Source organism: Protomyctophum bolini (genome assembly GCF_963924005.1).
Source record: "Protomyctophum bolini genome assembly, chromosome: 14".
In the NCBI taxonomy this organism is placed as follows: domain Eukaryota; kingdom Metazoa; phylum Chordata; class Actinopteri; order Myctophiformes; family Myctophidae; genus Protomyctophum; species Protomyctophum bolini.
Window position 1 is genome coordinate 13,658,885 of NC_137875.1, and position 21,139 is coordinate 13,680,023.

Genomic DNA, 21,139 nt, shown 5'->3' on the forward strand with positions numbered 1-21,139 from the left:
GTAAAATTCAAAGCCACTACAAATCTATAAAACAAATTCCTCAGATGCAAAAATCAAACTTTTATAGTAAAGACTAATAAAATATTTTGGTTCAAATACATTCTTTTTGTCCGTCCGTCCCCCCCCCCCCCCCCCCGTCCCCCCCCCCCCCAGCCCATCTGCGCACACACACACACATAGGCATTCGCTAGGTAGGGCATTACAATGATCGAGGTGCAACGAAACAGGCCAAAGTCTCACACACCTCCGTTGTGCACACAAGACAGTCGTCAAGGCCAACACAGCCTTTAACAAACAACTAGACATGCTTCCCCATGTCCTCTAGGCTCGAGCAGTGGTTCTCAACCATATCAGGCTGTGACAAGCCCCACCCACCCCCAACCCTGATACTGGGAATGTACAAGTTGAAGCATTCAATTTAGTTTGACTCGGTTCCATAGATAAACATTTTGAAAAATAGCAACAAAAAAACCCTGCTTCTTCCTCATATAATTTGACAATTTGGCCGATGTTTGACCAGTTTTTATAGTAGTTTCCTGATTATTATTGATGCGGTATTGAAAAGTTCTTAAATTGTCACTTCACTGTCCTCTGGGAGGAAAAGAACATTTATATGGCAGTCTCGACCCACAGGTTGAGAACCACTGCTACTTCAGTTTTACTCGCGTCTTCAGTTGTAAAACTTTAGGTTGTGGTGGAAGTTTTCTCAAAACGGTAGTTCCATCATCATTAGGCACTGTTAATTAAACCCTAATAGAGATCAGTAACGTCAGGAATAAGACAACATTAACTACCTCCAACCAAAATGATTACATTAAACAGGGCAGTTTGCGTTGCATAATAATACAGTACACGCATGATGCAACATCAACACACACGTCAAGCTGCATCTCTTTGGAGAAACATTGCATTTTATACGGCGTGGCTTCGTAGAACACATGTCCCCATCACAGTTTTACAAGTAAAAACTGTGATGTGACAATAAAGTTGTCTGTCTGGGGATAACCTCACAAAATGCTGGACCGGTCAGCATCAACATTTATTGTGCACGCTGCCAGTGAGCCAAAGAACATAGTATTTCTTCCCACATAGTCTTGCGTAGCCAGACAACTATTCCACAATCTCCAAATGCTATAGTCTGGAACGTCACCTCCTAAAGTCTGAGCTAGGAAGCTGCCTTTATTTGCATTTCTGCTATGCAGCAAGCTATATACAGTATGCTTAGATCATTTTGATTTATATTAGGATAGATTTGCGCGACTAAAGACGAAACGGAAGTGGGGAGGAGGCTTCACTTCCGCTTTATCGCTTGCTCACGATCAGAGCTTCCCTTCTCCGGACTGCATTTGAAACTTGCGAGACGCAACAGTCTGACAACGTGAGACTACTTCCCACATATCTTTTTGATATTTAACTTTCATTTAAGAATAATTAATAATAATAATGAATGAAGCCAGATCAGGCTTAAACCTTTCCCAAACATGGAGTCATGTCACAGAGATGACAGATCATGTCCCAGATCAGGCTTAAACCTTTCCCAAACATGGAGTCATGTCACAGAGATGACAGATCATGTCCCAGATCCACATGGAAGCCACGCCGTTACTAGAGCCTGTCTTTGTTTGTTAGAGCTCCAAGCCAACAATAAAACCCGTCCTCCACTGGAGTAAAGCAAGTTCTGCAAGAGTGGAATGCTGTCTACTAGAAGAACTACACTGACCTGAGTAACTAAAGCACTTGGTAGGTACGCAGTGACAACGCCATGCAGTGGCTGCCCTGAGGCATGAGGCTACTCGTGAGTCACAGACATCTAAAAAATGATGATAAAGCAAACCGTGCCTTAGCAAGAAATACTAGTTAGACGCTCCAGAAAAACGCGGGCAAAACTTCTTGATCGAGTTTGCGATGAAATATGCAGGGTTTTCTTTTATGTGATTTTATGCGGTGAAATTGCGAAGTTGCGAAATATGCGGAAAATGTGAAAAAATGCGAAATATCGGTATGCGGGAAAGGTGCAAAATATGTAATTTTATGCAGTGAAGCATGCAGGATATTTATGTGATTATGCACCCTTTAACAAAATATACCCCTGCATAATTCGCACCATTTGGCCGATTATGCAGTACATGATGTGATCGCATAATGACATTTTTCTGGAGGGTCTAAGTAGTTACTACGAGGTGAAAACCAGCATGACACTCAGTCAGCCAACACGGACAAGTTCTAACCGTCTATACGGAACAGTACTTTTAAGACCACAATGGAAACAAGGATGTTTTGGTGTTTTCCTTTTAGCTCAAATGTGTGACTGTACCTCGTGCCGTTTACATTTCTGCCTAATAAAGTAATCAATCAATCAATACTTCAGCTTTAGCCCAGATGACGTGGGTCGCTTTGCTTTTGAAAAGCTCGTGTTGAGGTTAACTCAAACACAATGATATAAAAGATTGTCCTTTTCAGTCAGGCACTATTTATACTGGTGGTAACACAGCAGACACCATGCTGTGTGGTGATGATACTCGTAGCTGCAATGGAAGATTCATAAGTTTGTAAACATTTGTCTTCCAAGGATATAGGAACAGAATGCGAGTGCCTTGTACAGGTGATACAACACTGCTATGTCGTTGACATGAATCTGTATATATATATATATATATGTATACACCTTTTTTCAACCCCCGAAGGCTGTGTTGAGGGAGTGCAAGTATGTGTAAACAGTAGGCATGTAACGATTTATCATAATTATTACTGTGTACCTTACAGATTATTCATGTACCTCATGAATAAAATGCATTATTTAATTTCCTATATTGAAAAGAGCAAGAGAAAATACAGTTGTTAAAATGACAAGAGAAATAATGAAGGTTTTTCTGTAATTTGTCTGGAAAATAATTTGGTTAAAAATCCTTAGTAAAAAATGGTATCGTGAACATAGTATGGTGATTAAATCGTTACATGCCTAGTAAACAGCACAGTTTAGTGCTTATTGGTGACCGCTTGTTTACATGCTTAGCTACGACTGTTTGTCAAATTTGTATAGGCTTCGTAACCCAGTATTGTTAACTGGTCGATGTGACTCTGGAGGCTGCTGCTGCTAGGCGAACAAGTCGAGCCCAATTCATTCGTTTTAAGTTGTATTTGTATTTTAATTTTTATTTAGTCGCACAGTAAAAACGGTACAAAAAAGGTAACAATATTAAAAGAGAAAACTCGAACATAGCAGAACTACAAAACTATTTTGTGAGCGACACAGACGCGCAGCCACTGTAAGGATAAATCACGCTTTAGACAGGTGTCTTCATGATGAGAGGCGACACTACGCCTACAACAAACCCTTCCGAAAAAGCTTGACATCATTAGAAAACATGCCTTTGACAACAAGGCACGAGATAAATGTTTGGTGACAGAAAAAAAGGCTTTGGAACAACAGCAACAACAACAACAACAGAGAGACGTCAATTCACGGCGGAGTGAGTGGCTTTAAAGGGAGGAGGCAGCGTGGAGGCTGTTGGAAAAGAAAAACTCTCTAAAATAACCTGGTTTCAGGAGGGACGGTATGGTTCTCTCAGTTCTTCCGGGGTGCAGTTTGTTTTTTGTTTTTTTAGACCTCGTCCTCGTCGTGCAGTTTGGTGACGTGGCCGATGCCCTTGGTCACGCCCTCTCGGAACAGCAGCTTGGCCCCCACCTTCAGGTACTCTGGGTGCTTGATGAACCTGAAGAGAACCACCGCCTTCTCTCCTGTTCTCAGCTCGTCCTGAAGGTCAAATGACACACACACACACACACACACACACACACACACACACACACACACACGTACGTGAGTAGAAAACATTGGCTTCTTTGAAGACCAAACACACTTTGGAAACAGTCCGCAGTCATGTCAAGTGGGATGTTGTCAGTAGTCTAAACGTGCCGGACCATTCAGAAAGCAGAATACAGGACAGTGTTAGGACGGAGTGGAAGGAAGGACCGACCTTGCCGTGCACTGCCACCACGGTAGCAGTCTGCCTCACGTTGCCCACGTGCACAGTGACCTGGAAGCCCTTGTGGAACGTCTTGGCGTGAAACAGCAGCACGATCTCAGCCTCAAACAGCCAACAGATGGTGGGTTCCATCTCTGGACTCACCATCACCATGCCCTGGGAGAGTGGAACACATGGGATGGCTGCTGTGTAAAACTGTTAAAACAGCCGGCATCATAGATCTGGTTGGGGAAGTTCTACATCTGTGTGTGCGGTGATATGCACATGCAAGATGCAAACTGTACATTGTGTGTATGTTTTTGAGTAAATACTCAGACAGACAGACAGACAGACCAGTAGATTTCTTCATACCGTCTGCTTGAACTGCTATATTCTGGACTGGAACCCCTTATTGGTGTTTTGACCCTTCTGGACTGGAACCCCTTTTGGGGTTCAGTACAGTATATAGCAGCAAACCTTTTTTGTAATTTTCTAATAAATATTTGACATTTTTCAGAAAACTTGGGTCAGGATTTAGACGGCGTTTTTTAGATCTTAACCCTAAATGGGTTAAGATTGATGAAACATGATGACACAAATTATATCTGTCAGGGTCACAACAAAACGTGAGACAGAGACAGGATTATATCCTAGGACATCGACATGGATGGAAGGATGTTGTAAATAAACATTGTGCTGAATAAATAAATAGTGAACATGCAGGGTTCCTCCTCACGGAACCCACCACATTAGATGATAAAATAAATCAGAAAAGTTGTCATCGCCATGCTGGCTTGTGGTGGACATTTTTGTCAAAGTTAAAGTTTTTCCACAGACATAAAAAATGAGAGGACAATACTTTTTTTTTTTTTACCAGGAACACTTAATAATAAAGAGCTATCACCATAACCATCACCATAATCATAAAAGTCTGAGAGTTAAGGGGGTGCTTGCAAATAAAACATTTGAGAAATCCTAATGTGCCATAGTGTCGTAGTTAAGTGTCCTACATATTCTGACGGAAACTTGGAAGAATTGACCTTCAGTAAGTGGGTGTGGGTCTAATGATCAAAAATAAGAACATTATAATGGTGCATAAAAAAAAGAAAATCTAAAATTTCTCACAGACACATTTGTCTGTGTACAACGGACATATCGATGACCCCTGGTTTATCAGGTTGTCTGACCTTGCGAAGCAGCGAGCGGTCGAAGTCGCCCAGCGCCAACGTAGCAGCCTGTCCTGCACGGAGAACCCTGCACGCCGAGCGGTTCCTCTGGATGCTGCCCACGGTCAGCTGGTGGAACTGTCCCTGGTCCGTGGGCCCTACCACCAGCTGCTCCCCCTCACGGCAGATACCGCTATACGCCACCGCAGAGAGAGACAATAGAAAGGTTAGCACACTGTCCCTGGTCCCTACCACTAGCTGCCCCCCCCTCAGGGCAGATACCGCTATACAACACCGCAGAGAGAGACAATAGAAAGGTTAGCACACTGTCCCTGGTCCCTACCACCAGCTGCCCCCCCTCAGGGCAGATACCGCTATACGCCACCGCAGAGAGAGACAATAGAAAGGTTAGCACACTGTCCGTGGGCCCTACCACCAGCTGCTCCCCCTCACGGCAGATACCGCTATACGCCACCGCAGAGAGAAGCGATACAAAGGTTAGCACAGTGGTGGAAAAAAAGTACTAAAGTTAAGTAAAAGCATCAATACTGCAATATGTATACTGTAGTAGCACAACGTATGGACAAGACAACTTTATTGTGCTCACCTGTACAGAGTACCTCCCACTACAGTCCCGACATCAGGCACCGTGTAGATCTCATCCACCTGGAAAAGATTTGACAAATGTGCTTACTGTAACTTTTAAGTAGTCACAGAATATTATCCTTCACTACGATCGCACCCCGGACCGCAAGTAATGAGAGAGCCGTTCCCTGCGCGATCGCGGGAAAAAAATCCACTTGTAAATGCATCCATCTGTTCAGTAGTTATAGAGCGTCTTGAAAATGGAATGGTGGTCACGGCGAAAAGTGGAACCATACAGGAGGAGAAATACGAGCACTCCAAAAACACAGAGTAGGACTTTCTGATCTACCTGAAACTCTGTGAGCTGTTGCATGAGTTCCTCCTGCTCCTTGCAGTTGCTGAGAGGAGGGATGATGTTGAAGAAGACCTTGAGCAGGTCCAGGCTCTCCCCCGACACACTGGACAAGGTGAAGATAGGCGTGATGCTGTGGAAATGGAACACAGTCACGTGAGCGGGACGCCCATGTAAATGCCATAATCTCAAAATAATAACCGGAAATCTACGCATTGAGAGACAATTTACAATTTAGGCATTTAGCAGACACTCTTAATCCAGATCGACTTACATTAAGCAAGAACAAAAGCATGGGAATACATCACATAAAAGCATTTATCATGAAACATGCGTAAGCTAAGAAAGTAACAGTGGAATATCTATATAATGAAACTATACATATAACTATACATATATACTTATAGAGCTTGCAGATCAGCTATCAGTTGTGGCGACAGAGAACATAAATCCATGTATTTTACTCAACATTGGGTCGACATCCGGGAAATGTACTGTATATGGTGGTGCTGAAGTGCTTAATGTATGTTTTGTAATAATACAAAATATCTACAAAGTAACTAAAGTCTTCAAATAATTGTAGTCGAGTAAAAAGTACAATATTTGGATCTGAGATGTAGTGGAGTAGAAGTAAAGGTTTTGGAAATTGGAACTAACTACAACTACAAATACCTCAAAATTGTACTTACTTATGTGTGATATAGTACACAGTGGATGTGTGATGTAGTACACAGTGGATGTGTGATGTAGTACACAGTGGATGTGTGATGTAGTACACAGTGGATGTGTGATGTAGTACACAGTGGATGTGTGATGTAGTACACAGTGGATGTGTGATGTAGTACACAGTGGATGTGTGATGTAGTACACAGCGGATGTGTGATGTAGTACACAGCGGATGTGTGATGTAGTACACAGCGGATGTGTGATGTAGTACACAGCGGATGTGTGATGTAGTACACAGTGGATGTGTGATGTAGTACACAGTGGATGTGTGATGTAGTACACAGTGGATGTGTGATGTAGTACACAGTGGATGTGTGATGTAGTACACAGTGGATGTGTGATGTAGTACACAGTGGATGTGTGATGTAGTACACAGTGGATGTGTGATGTAGTACACAGTGGATGTGTGATGTAGTACACGGTGGATGTGTGATGTAGTACACAGTGGATGTGTGATGTAGTACACAGTGTGCGGATGCCGTACTTGGGCGACTGGGCGAACTGCTGCGCCGCCGTGACAGCGTCGTCCGTGTTGCTGACGACCATCGGCGCCTTGTTGCAGCCCGGCTGCTTCAGCAGGCGCTCCAGCTGCCGCACCGTGCGCTCCACCGTGACCCGCGCACACAGGTCCACCTTGGTGACCGCGATGAAGATGGGCACCTTCAGGGCCATGGCCAGGCCCAGGTGCTCCCGCGTCGTCCCCGCTGAAATGGGAGAGAGGTGGACGGAGAAGAAGTCAGGCCAAATTGGCGAGTTAAACTAATGCAAACTTTTTTAGCCCGTGACCCAAAAGACGAATTTGATGTCTCCCCCTAACCCAAATAAGTGAAAAGATATACAAAGCTTGTAGATCAGTTATTTTCACTACTACTTAAACATTTTGTTTTCTAATTTATGGAATTTATTTTAATACAAATACTAAAGATTGATACAATATCATAGCATATGCCATGAATAAAATAATATAAATGCAGTACAGTTTGTCTGCTACAGTATGCCAACACATTAGCTTTACACACAACTAATGCATGTTGGTCGTGGTAGTGATAAATCTGAAGGTGGAAACTTGAGGCTCTGGCATAACACAAACTGATAAAAGTCTGAGTAGAACCTAGGCGTAACGTATGATTTTTAAGTCACAAGACGTCAAAGACTACAGAAATAGAGGAAGGACTTCAGTTGGTGAAGAATGACAACAGTGCCAGTTCCCTAAACACTGCAACTTCTCACACAGGGAACGTGCAGTTCATTACACGGCACTGAGTTTCAAGGGCAGCACTGTATTTCCCAAGGTGTGGGTTTGCCTGATGGGCCATTGGGTCATGTTGCCTGTAAACAAAGCTGGCATGCAAGGGAAACAGAGATATAGATACATATATAGGCAATGTCTGCGTCTAGACACAAATCTAAAACTAGACCTCAGGTTTTATTTCATGGTCAGTGGTCACTCACTTCAAAGTTCATCCTGGTGCCGTTTAATGGTTGGTTAGGCACCGCCTAGGCACACTTTGTACTTTTGGCTCGGTACAAACGGCATCAACCTCAGACTAGTAGTAGGTCAATGTACACACTAGCCCCTTTCCTCCGTTTCATAATTTAAGCTGCAGCACTCAGGTTGCAGGAAACATGTCCTGTGTGAGTGCATGTTGTTATTCAGCTTGGATGTTCTGACCCAGTTAGTTCCCTCTCTCCACACTGTCAGATATTATGGACCCGGGCCTACAAGCCGGAGGAAAACTAGCGCTCTTAAAACATTGGTTATTATCGTTTTAAAATAAATTAAAAGAAGGAGCGAGTGCATTCTCCGGCAACGGCATCAGATATTGTACAAATGGAACCAAATGGGTCCGTTTGGGTCCATTTGTTTGGTTCCATTTGTGCACTCCGAGTTAAATTAACTTAAATTTTACAATATAAATTGGGGGTCCCAGAGATAGAAATGCCATTAAATGGGGGTCTGTATAGACTAATGCATGTCTAACTGGGGGTCCTTGAAATGAAACGGGTTGAGAATCACTGCTAGAGCCGTACAAATCTTCTGTTATGGGGGTGAGGGGTCCCTGGCATGTATTTTCAAATGGGGGTCCGCGGGGCTAATTAGTGTCAATTTGGGGGTCCTTGAAATGAAAAGGTTTGGGAACCACTGTTATACAGTACACACACGTAGGTAAGTCAACAAACATTGGCTTTAGTTTTTTTTTTTTGTGGTTTACCTTAAAATGGTTTTGTCCGAAGGAGTCCCTACCGGTGAGGTTTGGGCTTTAGTCTAACATTACTGATTTAGAAAAGGTTGATTCCTATTAGCAAATGCATTGTGTTTTTTTTAACTGTACATTATGGTTACAGTCTTTATTACAACAATGCATGATTCAGCACTAAAATGGTATTCTGTGAAAAGCTGAAAACGTAAAGCTACAATCCGTGAGTTTTTTTTTATGTCTCTCCCCGTGGGGAGCGGTAATTACAATGATGTCTGAACTACGATAAAGATAAAGCCTGTATCGTGGGCTATTACTATATTGTACTCAATCAATAATTCATTATATTTATACTTTAAGGACGTTTGAAGGTAATTTCCTCTCAAATGCTATATTTCTCAACATCTATTTGTTTTCACTTGACTATAGGGATCATTCTCCCGATTTAAATTGGCAGTATGTTGAGGGATTCTTTCCCTGGTTATTTATGACAGATATCTGTGATACACTTAATCATTTCACTATGCAGGCAAAAGCTCATCTTCTAGCCGTGTGCGTTTTTTATGTTATTTGCTGAACAGCCTGAAATGATTGTGATTGTTTTTTTTCCCATCGTGTTGAACTGCAATTTCCTCATCATTTGCCAACAGCTTTATTTATGTTTATTAAACACAAACAAAACCCGAGTCTAACTTCAATGTTTACTAGATTAAACACTGCAGAGTGTGGTTGGGTAGCGTGGAACACAGCATGCACAGTGGGTGAAATACGAGCAGGCTTCAACATTCTTTCTAACAGCTGTTCCTAGCAACACTATCACTCGACACAGCGATATGACTGAGAGCAGGGAGGCACTGCTGTAAGTCAGGATGGCCGAGCGGTCTAAGGCGCTGCGTTCAGGTCGCAGTCTCCCCTGGAGGCGTGGGTTCGAATCCCACTTCTGACAATGATCTATTGTCTTTATGGAGTACAGGAATTGATTAAGCATTGCACAGTGACGGCAACCAAGTACAGTGAGTTACAATGCAAAGTAGAGAGGCCATAGTCTGTTCCCACACACACACGTAGCTTTTGCCGGTGCCGTTTCACTTATCACTAATGCTTCTTAAACAAAGATTACCATTTCACAGAAGGGCACCATTAGCTACTTAATGCAAACAGTTCTTATCTGGGCCTGCTTGCGGTGGCTCACAAGGCCCCACCCCCTCCCTCCCAGTCTTAGGGAGGTGTTTATTGAGCACTCACAGATATGTTAGGGTGGCAGAGCGGTCTAAGGCACAGCGTTCTAGTTGCAGTCTCTCCTGGAGGTGTGGGTTCGAAACCACCAGACAGTAAAATTATATCAACTTAAAACTATTAATGGCCACTAATTGAATTAAATGTTATGAAAATATGTTTCTTGAGTTCTTTCCATTCATAAGCCAGCTGACACATTATGAATGTGCCTGGAGAAGACAAATAATGGTTTTTATCGTGGGTTTTTCGTTTATTTATATTCCACAAGTCCATATAATATGGTGATGAATTCCCTCGATATAACGATCATTTTTTTTAATGTATCTCCTGCGAGAGGTGCGATCACACAGATCTTTGACAAACCTTTTGATTTGATGTTAAACAACATTCAAATAAGTACCTTCTTCAAATGTTTTCAAATCCCAGCCAGGGACATTTTATGAGTCCCACTTCAACCACGTTAGGAGTCATATTTAGCCATTTTTCAAATTGCGGCATTTCACTCCCATTTACTTTTATATGGTTATAATGTAGAAAACGGAAGAAGAAATGATTATTATAACTAAATTAACTAGAATAAAAAAACAGTCATTGTTTTATTGCGCCCCTTAACTATAAACTGCATTTTGGGATGCAAAATGCACCCTATTTTAATCTCTGTATATAAAAAAGGGAAAAATGCCCTGCCCCACTTCCAGGCAGCAACATTCGATCAGACCTCGGTCACATAAATAACCAATATGCCAACCAATAGCCTACAAGCTACTGTCTCTAGTCCGTTGCCACTGATCAGATTTCAGCTAACACTTCTCAACATGCTCCTTCAATGTGGATGGAGCACCTTAATACTCCTTCAAGTATTATGCCATGTTCATTTTGACAGCAAATTTGTATTTAGTTTAGTCAGTCTTTTGAGTAAAAAATAAAAATCGATTCATTTCAGTCATATTTTATTCATCTGAAAAGTTGTAGTTAGTCTAGTTTTCTAAATATCAGATTATATTCGACTCAATGTACATACAGTTGATTTTGTCGACAACAATGTATTTTGGCGGGCCTTGATGGCGTGGCAAATGGCTGATTTTACACTTGGTTGCATGCTGAAAATAGACAATCTACAAGCTCACAAATAGCCAATCTACAAGCTGACATTGTAGATGTGCTGTATGAAATGGAACAGTACAGTGTTTCTTGGCTTCAACAAGTGCTTCTGCAAAGTCTGCAACACGGACCGGGCTCAGTGTCAAATAACTGACACGGTTACAAGTGTCAGAGTCACCAAATCACCCGACTCCAGTGACCCATTCTTGTGGTGGGTTCAGGGTCAGATTGACCCACATGAATGGATGGAAGGTATTTGAGATATTCTGAGAACGAGAGACTGGTAAGAGCGGGCAGAGGGGAGGGGGAAGGGAGCGGGCAGAGGGGAGGGGGAAGGCAGGCGGCCGAGGGTAGGGCGGCATGGCCTCGTTACATAACAAGATTAGTGACACCGAGTCACAGGGGGATAGGTCACAACAGCATGGAGCCCATGCAAAGTATAAACAAACACACTGGCACGGAGAGTGCCCAGTCCTGCACTATTATCAACAGCCTGAACCACCACTACCACTATAGGAGAGTGCACAGTCCTGCACTATTATCAACAGCCTGAACCACCACTACCACTACCACTATAGGAGAGTGCACAGTCCTGCACTATTATCAACAGCCTGAACCACCACTACCACTACCACTATAGGAGAGTGCACAGTCCTGCACTATTATCAACAGCCTGAACCACCACCACTACTACCACTATAGGAGAGTGCACAGTCCTGCACTATTATCAACAGCCTGAACCACCACCACTACTACCACTATAGGAGAGTGCACAGTCCTGCACTATTATCAACAGCCTGAACCACCACCACTACTACCACTATAGGAGAGTGCACAGTCCTGCACTATTATCAACAGCCTGAACCACCACCACTACTACCACTATAGGAGAGTGCACAGTCCTGCACTATTATCAACAGCCTGAACCACCACCACTACTACCACTATAGGAGAGTGCACAGTCCTGCACTATTATCAACAGCCTGAACCACCACCACTACTACCACTATAGGAGAGTGCACAGTCCTGCACTATTATCAACAGCCTGAACCACCACCAACACCACTACTTATTAGTATGATTTATACTTCTTTAAATTGCACACAGCCATTTGTCATGCAAAAACTGAAAACCTTTCACACTAGTCAGATAACATTCTCTCTCACTGACATCAATAGAGTATTAGAAACTGGCCTAAAAAATAAAATCACCCCTGTGTGAACTGAGCGGTGCAACTATACTTTAATTGTGAAAGTTACTGTACTGTACATTACATTACAGTTTTGTTAGTTACACTGGCATTGTTATAGTCAGCAGTGCACATACCTGGTGCACCAGTGCCCATGCGCCGTCAAAGTGTTTGCGGCGCAGCAGATCAAAGGAGCGTTTGCGTACCAATAGCTGAGACAGTCAACTGACACAACATTACACTGCATACAGCCAGGCACTTAAAAGACATATTAACGTCCTGTAAGTACAACTAATAAAATTAGTGTTGACTGATCATTACAAGTGGCTCTTACTTTGAAGAGGAAGTCAGATAGAGGAAGTCCAAAATAGGATATATTCAAGCTCGTAGATCGCAAGCTTGTACTGTAGATCTACTATTTTTGAATATCCAACCAAAGCAAAAAATGGAAAATGACACAGATTCATCTTTTGGGCGACGTCGTAGTGGGCGATTGGGCGATAGCCAATGAAATTCAAGCGACGCTCGCCGATGGTCTCCCGCTGTTAAAACGTACTGTTAGTGTCGAAGTGTCCTTGAGCAAGACTTTGAACCCCTAATTGCTCCCGATGTGCAGGTTGGTACCTTGCATGGTTACCTCCGCCATCAGTGTCTACGAATGTATCTGTGTGAATGGGTGAATGTAATGCATAATCTATGTAAAGCGCTTTGGATATAAGCGCTATATAAATGCACCATTTACCATTTAGATGCTTTCCCGGTTTTACTGGGTAGCCTAAGGTTTAAAGAAAAGGCGTTTTAAACATTTTCTCACCAATGCCAGTATTTGCACTGACGACCAGCATGGCGAAGTCTGGGCAGTAGCTGGTGAGGCCAAAGATGGTGGTCTTCAGGTACTTGTGATGGCCAGCCAGATCAATGAAGGTGATCATCTTTGAGGCACTCTCACAGATCTGCTCTGCTGTCCGAGATTCACTGTAATTTACAACCTGGGAATAGAAAGACAAAAATAAGCTAAATCTGCTAACTCATTTAACATATTTTCCCTATAAATCAATGCTATCACCCTTTGCGCCTGTGTGTTGGTTCAAAAGAATATTGAACCAAGTGTTCTGACTAAACAACGCTTCTGACTAAACCAGAAGCACTCAAACTGTCTGCTAAAGCCGCTAACTCCACCACCTCTCCCCCTCTCATGCAATGATGCAAGTATCTGACAATATATAAAGTCACAATACCAACTTTGATGAGGCAGTATTGCAGTTCTTTTCATTTCCTGAACAATTTATATTTTTCATTTCCTGGGTTTATAGCACCGAATAGTTTAGGGGTTTTCACAAGGGGAAGGAGACAAAGCCTGCGTTCTTGCTTCGCTTGGATCACCAAGGTCGTACTGCACTTTTCAGGTGTGTTTTGACGTACCATAGAAATAAAGCTCAATATATTTCAACCCTTGTCGAGGGCGGGCGTATGTAAGTAGGCAAGAAAAGTCCATTATGTTTAGTGTATATAGCACTGCTCACAGAGAGAACACAAACTATAGAAACACAAACTGTACAATCTCAGAAACAAAACCGCAGACACATTACACACATGGAGGGGAAAATCAAGGACATTCCACAAATGCTTGTTTAAACAGTAGTGTTTGAAAGTGGTTCTTAAGACTCTCAGGGCCTGTGGCAGGGCATTCAGGGCCTGTGGCAGGGCATTCAGGGCCTATGGCAGGGCATTCAGGGCCTATGGCAGGGCATTCAGGGCCTGTGGCAGGGCATTCAGGGCCTGTGGCAGGGCATTCAGGTGCATGCACCTCGCAGACTGCCCACTTGCCTGTTATTGAAAATGAATTTCTAGGCCCATGTGTTCCTTCCCGTGTGAAAAGACCTTTACAATTAGATATAGCGCTACTTCTCTTTGTGGTAATGTTCTTACATTTGATGCTAGCCAGTTGACTTTACTTCGTTTCTAACTCTAAGCCAAATGTTACGTCACCTATTTGGGCACATTTGACTTTGAGCCGGAATCTATGATTGCATTATAAGGGTTTAAAATTTGATTCAGTTGTCAGACCAGTCCTGTTTATCGCGTGGTTCGCCTGCATCTCTGTAGTTTGTTTTTCATGCTGTACTGAAATGAATATAATCTTCCAATATGCTTTGTAAAAGGGTTGGCAGTAATGTCAAGTACACCAAGAAAGTATATAGCGCTTAAGTGGTAAAATGCAATGTTAAATATATATCACATGACATGTGTTGTCTTCCCTATCTGGTGCACTAACAATAAAAACCCAGAGATAAGCATGACGTAACATGATTTGTTGTGACTGACTGCCTCGGTTCTCCATTTATGACAGAGAGATGATAGCATATATTCTAGGATAGACTAACATCCACAGCACTCATTCTATGGTCTCCAGTGGTGGACTATTAAGTACTCAGCCCCCCGCCCCAGTACTTGGGTGAAAGTATAGAATAGATCTATACTCCTGGCCAAATATTACTCAATTACAGGTGAATGTTCTTATCTTACTCCTCTTCGTCCCCTATGGGACATAAGGCTTCAATGAGCGCTCTCCATTGCATCCGATCCCTGGCAGCATGTTGCGCCTCTCCCCAGGACAGGTTCATCTGTTCCAGCTCCTGCATCACAGTTCTTCTTCATCAGGAGTGGTCATACTACCACCCAAAGGATTTGCGTAGCCAGAGTCTACTAAGAGCCTGATGTCAATAGGATTGTTCATTGTAGTTTCTGTAACAATGTTTTTTTTTATGGGGTGGCATTGTTAGTGCCACGCCCAACCCCCAACCTGGAGGGCCAGTGTGCTGCCTTTCGTCTCACTCCTCACCCAAGACCTGTCTGGTATGGTTGAACCTGCCAGGAGCACTAGGCTCCCCCCAGCATAGCTCTCAGGGTCATAGAAGTACCCAAGCCTCTCCACCACGACAAGGTCACAGCACGGGGAGAAGACAGCTGAATGTTGCTCAGTCAAATTTGTACTTTAGTTAAAGTACTGGAGTTAAAAAAAATTGAAATGGGGCTAAATCATAATGTATTTTTTTTCCTTCCTAGAAATGTAGTAGAATCAAGTACAATATTTGTCTTTGAAATGTAGACTAGTGAAGTGAAAGTTGGACATATCTAAAACATCAAATACAGTACAGAATACAGATACAAAAAGACATGTACTTTGTGTCGCTGTCATCAGTGGTGGTCTCTGGGCTTGGTCGTGTATTGCTCACCACTGGTGGGTGGTCTCTGGGCTTGGTCGTGTATTGCTAATAGAGAAGATTATGTGCACAACTGCACATCTCAATGCCTATATTTAGGCCAGGTGCTGGATGTCAGGCATCAAGGCAAACATCAAGGAAGAGAAAGAACATCCACACACGCAACAAATTGCAACGTTTCGACATAGTAGGTCGAAACGCTGCAATTTGTTTCCTCTAAATAAAGTAAGTCTTGGAGCTCTAGAAACTAGTGTGCGGATGTTCTTTCTCGTCCTTGGTCGAGTATTTCTCACCTCTGGTGTTTGATCTCTGGCCTTGGTTGTGTATTGCTCACCACTGGTGGGTGGTCTCTGTCGTGTATTGCTCACCACTGGTGGGTGGTCTCTGTCGTGTATTGCTCACCACTGGTGGGTGGTCTCTGTCGTGTATTGCTCACCACTGGTGGGTGGTCTCTGTCGTGTATTGCTCACCACTGGTGGGTGGTCTCTGTCGTGTATTGCTCACCACTGGTGGGTGGTCTCTGGCCTTGGTCGTGTATTGCTCACCACTGGTGGGTGGTCTCTGTCGTGTATTGCTCACCACTGGTGGGTGGTCTCTGGCCTTGGTCGTGTATTGCTCACCTCTCCCTTGCTGTTGAAGCCGAGGATTTCAAAGCTTATGCTGGACGTGCGTCCGGTCTGGATTTCATGGAGATGTCTGAAGAGGTTGAGCCTCGCCCGCCCCCGTCCGTTGTCCAGCTCGCCTTGCGTCAGAACACCCAGTAGCGTGGACTTTCCCGAGTCCACGTTGCCTAGAACGGCAACCCGCAGGTCCAGGAACTGAGGAAATACACACATTTTGTTAGCTTTTTCAAGCCATATACAGTATAGATTAGCATGCACGTCCAAAATGATATATTATGCCATTTGTGTTATTAAGGCAATGTAAGTACTGAAATAAATGTATTTACAAATTTACAGAATTAATTCTGAAGAATAAAGACATAATACATATTGTGTTTTAGAGATTACATTACAACTGATATGATAGAATCATTTTCTATGCATTTCGGGGGATTACAGGGATTTGAAAAAAATGTCCAGGGGCACCCCACCATATAATCGTTCTGCCCACCCTAGAAGGGAAGGTTAGAACTGGCCCTGACTTTCATTTTCAACAAAACCAGACAAATTAATGACTGACATTGTGCAATAAAAGATACTGTCCACACATTTAGGGCAACACGTGGCCACATGGCACACTAAACTCACCTGCTGGTCATCTGGCACCTTGCGAATGAGCACCTCTGCGATCTTACGAGGCGGGTCCGAATCATAGTCCACCTCTCTCTCCCTGAGGACAGCGATATCTGCTCCCACTCTGAGAGAACGGATCATCAACACAGCATTTACAATCTAGTCATAATGAATTGCATCAATCCATTACGACCTGCAAATAATCAGAGATGGGATATAATTTATCTCTAGTAGAACTTACTTCTCTGCCATCCTGTGGAGGGTGCTCAGCGATGACCTCATGTCTTCCTCTGATAGGCCCACGAGCATGCCGTTGTCCTCCACGCCTATCTGGTACACGGCCTCGCCCTTGCCCTCCTGTAGACGCCATTTCATCTGCGTGGCCAAGTGCTCAAAGCGATACTGCGTGGGACCCACCAGCTTCAGCTAGAGACGGAGAGAAATACCCATCTTTAACTTAGACAGTGACTGGCGACCAGGTGAGACCAAGAAAATAAGTTAAGAATTTTATTATAATAATTTAATAACTTGTACAAAATTATGATGACAATTAACAATAAACTGGAAAAATATGATTATATAATACATAATAATATTTTTTCAGTTTATTGTGTAAAATTATGATATATGAATATCATATACACAACTATACATAATATCATAATTATTAATATCGTTTCTCCAATGCTCTTTGTTCCTGTCAAATATATGTCCCAGAGTATACTCTAACACACCCTCTAATACTTTAAGTGCACACAAACTGATTGTCGAACGGATATTTATTTAAATTAGAACAACCAAAGACTTATTTGACCTACCTTGTACTCTATATTTCCCTCTTCAGCCTGAACGGAGAGAATGGGAGAAACAGAAAAAAGGAGGGGAGGGGGGGTAACAGCTGTTGTGAAACTGAATGGACAATAAGACAATGGACCATTGATGGTTAGCAGCCTAGGTGCTGCTCAAAAAGGGCGCCAGGTTTGAAAATCACACACAACTGAGATTAACCATTACTAAACCAGTGGGTTTAACCTTCTCAGCCCCCCCCCCCCAACACATTTCCATCTATAAGGGTAAGGCCAAACCTCAACGAACAAAAAACTTTATGATTAATGATAAAGTTACAAAATAAGTCTTCATTCACAAAATGTGAAGAGAACATTATAATGAATGGATTATCACAGGTGAACAAATAAGTAAGTGGTTAATACTCATGGCATGGGGTCATATCACTTTCTCTTGGAACAAACAATACTATACCTACAATCTTGTTCAAATACAGATACATGAAGCCTTTTTTTAATTCAGGTGCTATGTACGACCCACAGGTTGAGAACCCACTGAACTAAACCAACATGTACTATCATCTATGAAGGAATTGTTGATGGAAGATCACTGAACACTTCATGTTTCCATCCAGACGAATGTCATTCATCTGAACATGTAAGGAAATGTCCCATGATAAGCCAACAAACTACTTGTTAAGTTGTTAAATTAGATGATAGTCTGCTCCATTTAGCAGCATAAAAGCATTAACATCTAAAAGACAAATGTCTAATAATATCTATACCATACGTGCGGACACATGTCACAGTCTCTCTCTCTCTCACACACACACACACACACACACACACACACACACACACACACACACACACACACCAAAAACGACAAGCATGTTGGGGCATGTCCAAGCGTTTTGTTTTGATTGTACTGCTACTCGTCAATACCTCTGTGGTCATTACTCATTGCTCAAAGTTCAAGTCGTTTCAGGAGGAAGTTACACGTTTGAGGCTCTGAGCTCAGCTGTAGAACTTAAAACATGGCAAACTGTATATTATCAGTTTGCAGCAGTAAAGCAGCAGCAGGTCAGACTCTCAGACACAGAGGTGACTCCAGGGTCATCATTGTAAAATGACCCGTGATGACACGTCCCCGTTCTGGCGCACGAACGCTACTGCTGAAAAATAGCAGCTCTACAAGCTCACAGCGCAGCAGCCTCCACGCCAGCCAGGGCTCTGCTATTTACAAAACACAGCTGCTCGCTGTCATTTGCGTCAGACACACGCAAATGACTGCCTATAAACAAATAATTGCTACTGTGCAAAGTTTGCGTCGACATCATATTATTATATGATAGCACATATATATATACATTATAGCAACAAGTTAGAAAGAAAAATAATAAAACATCCACCCCCAACCCATCCGTTCACCCTCCTCCTTTTGATTACGTGTCATTGGTCTGCTGCTGCAGCATGCACTGTCTGCAGTGCTCTGCACACTGTCTGGATTTACCTTTAGTTCCTTTTAAATATTCAAACACGGATTACATGCAAATCAACAATGATGCACTGGGTAAAACTAACATCTACGCTTGCAATGTGTGTGTGGGTGTAAAAAACTAACAAAAGAAAGACTATCAGATATTTGTATCGATTCTGACAGATACGAAAGTAAAAGTCAGACTCGATACAAAAAAATTACATCTATAATCACTATCACGGTGTTCTGTTGATCCAAGGCTACAAACGAAAGCAACAATAATAAACAAATAAAACAAAACAACAAAAAACATTTAAGCTTTTTCAATATTTCATCTTTTAAAGCTCCAGGTGCATTCAACGTATTGAGCTTTTTGTGGATCTCTATCCTATATTCTAGCATGCTAGCAAAACAACTATGATTTTACAGCTATAACTTCAGTAGATACGGTAGTTCTTGTCGGCAAGCAACATCGTGCAGGATGGCAGGATGTGACTTACCTCTGGAGGTAGATTAAATGGCTGGTTGTTGTCGTTTATACTTTCCTCTGCAGGAGGTAGATTATACGGGGGGTTGTTGCTCACTTTCAAGTTCCTGGACGACCGATACTTTGACTTCTTGTTCTTTGCTTTCTTTTCTGCTTTCGGGACCGCCGCCGCCGAACAGGGGGAGGAGGGCAGCCCGGCGGCGGACCCCCCAGCATGGACCCCCTGCTGCAGGGACCCGTCACCACCAGGGGTCTGGTCCTGTTCAGCAGCAGTTCCCCGTCCCCGAGACGGCGGTCCACTCGCCGAACCGAAGAGTTCGGACACCCGCGGCTCATCCATTTATTATTGGCGGCTTTAGCCTTTTAGCCGCTAACCGCTGCCGTTTATACGTGTTCCCAAATGTGTTTGATATTATTAATCAACGTTAGCGTTATCGGGTTATAATAAAGCCGCCCAAGACATGATGATCGAGCCTTGTTTGGATCCCGTCCGCGTCCCGTGAGTACTGTGTTTAGGTTGTAAATGTAAAAGTTCCAGAAAGACAACAAAGCAGTGAACCAACCCCCCCTCCCTCCTCCCCTGTCGTTGGGACCGTCCTCCTACCCACTGTTTACTAGTGTTTACAGTCACTTACGTCAGAAACAATGTTGCCATGTCCTCTTATTATTGTTTCCTGATGTTAATTGTTTTAAACCAGTGGTTCTCAAACATTTTCATAAAAAAATCTAGGATAATAGCCTTAGAGTAAATATGATATTGGATTTAAATGGCTCGTTTGTGTGGATGGATTGGCTTATTTTGGGCTTGTTTTCATAGAGCTGGTCGCTTATTTCTGTCGCAAAATCTGGCAACACTGGCCAGAAGGGTGTGTGGCTCTATCCTTCTATGGTGTGTGGTTTTGAGGCAGAGGGCCGCACGGGAGAGCGGCGTTTATCGATTGATTGATTGATTGATTGATTGATTGATTGATTGATTGATTGATTGATTGATTGATTGATTGATTGATTGAATACTTTATTAACCGTTTGCTAAAAGGGTCATGAAACTAAGAAAACCTTTCGCTCGGCTTTATGTTTCCATTGGTGTCCTCAAGTACACGAATCTAAAACATTAATACCATACCATAGCTCTTGCTCTAATGCCTTAGCTATGGACCAGAGCTAGGAGGACCCCCATAACTCCGAGGGGTAACAAAATGAGGGGTGTGCAAAATGGAACCAAATTGTAAGGGTCCATTTGGTTCCAATAAATCCAATAATCTAAACCCAGAACGCATTGACTTTGAGTCCAAAAACCCAAAACGGTTGGGCTGTGCTAAACAACAGGAACTTTAATAAACTGTTACTGAAACAAAACGATAACATGATGATCGACCATACTATTACTTGAACAACACCACCACCATGTGT

The 21,139-nt window shown here is 42.9% G+C and overlaps 1 protein-coding gene across 2 annotated transcripts; it reads right to left on the reverse strand.

The window, feature by feature from the left end:
- Positions 1-1,955: 1,955 nt before the first annotated feature.
- gtpbp2a (GTP binding protein 2a) lies at positions 1,956-20,302 on the reverse strand. Of its 2 annotated transcripts, XR_013965305.1 has the most exons (13): positions 19,743-20,302; positions 17,796-17,822; positions 17,219-17,403; positions 16,993-17,101; positions 16,363-16,560; positions 13,333-13,507; positions 7,279-7,498; positions 6,066-6,201; positions 5,739-5,797; positions 5,153-5,324; positions 3,978-4,142; positions 2,127-3,754; positions 1,956-2,089 (listed from the first exon to the last, which is right to left on the reverse strand). XR_013965305.1 is itself a non-coding variant. In XM_080782412.1 (12 exons), exons 1-12 carry the CDS (start codon positions 20,067-20,069, stop codon positions 3,602-3,604), a joined length of 1,926 nt encoding a protein of 641 aa, XP_080638538.1. In that variant the 5' UTR covers positions 20,070-20,302; the 3' UTR covers positions 1,956-3,601. The 2 variants fall into 2 exon arrangements, 1 of the variants encoding a protein (XP_080638538.1); XM_080782412.1 differs by having other exon boundaries at positions 1,956-3,754.
- Positions 20,303-21,139: the final 837 nt, after the last annotated feature.

What these genes read in the sequence shown, in the direction of transcription:
- gtpbp2a (XM_080782412.1), bottom strand. Translation starts at nt 20,069, where the DNA reads ATGGATGAGCCGCGGGTGTCCGAACTCTTCGGTTCGGCGAGTGGACCG. An exon ending in AACAGCTCACAGAGTTTCAG is followed by an intron (nt 5,798 to 6,065) that starts GTAGATCAGAAA and finishes AATCTTTTCCAG; the next exon opens with GTGGATGAGATCTACACGGT. An exon ending in ACCGCTCGCTGCTTCGCAAG is followed by an intron (nt 4,143 to 5,152) that starts GTCAGACAACCT and finishes CCACTCTCCCAG; the next exon opens with GGCATGGTGATGGTGAGTCC.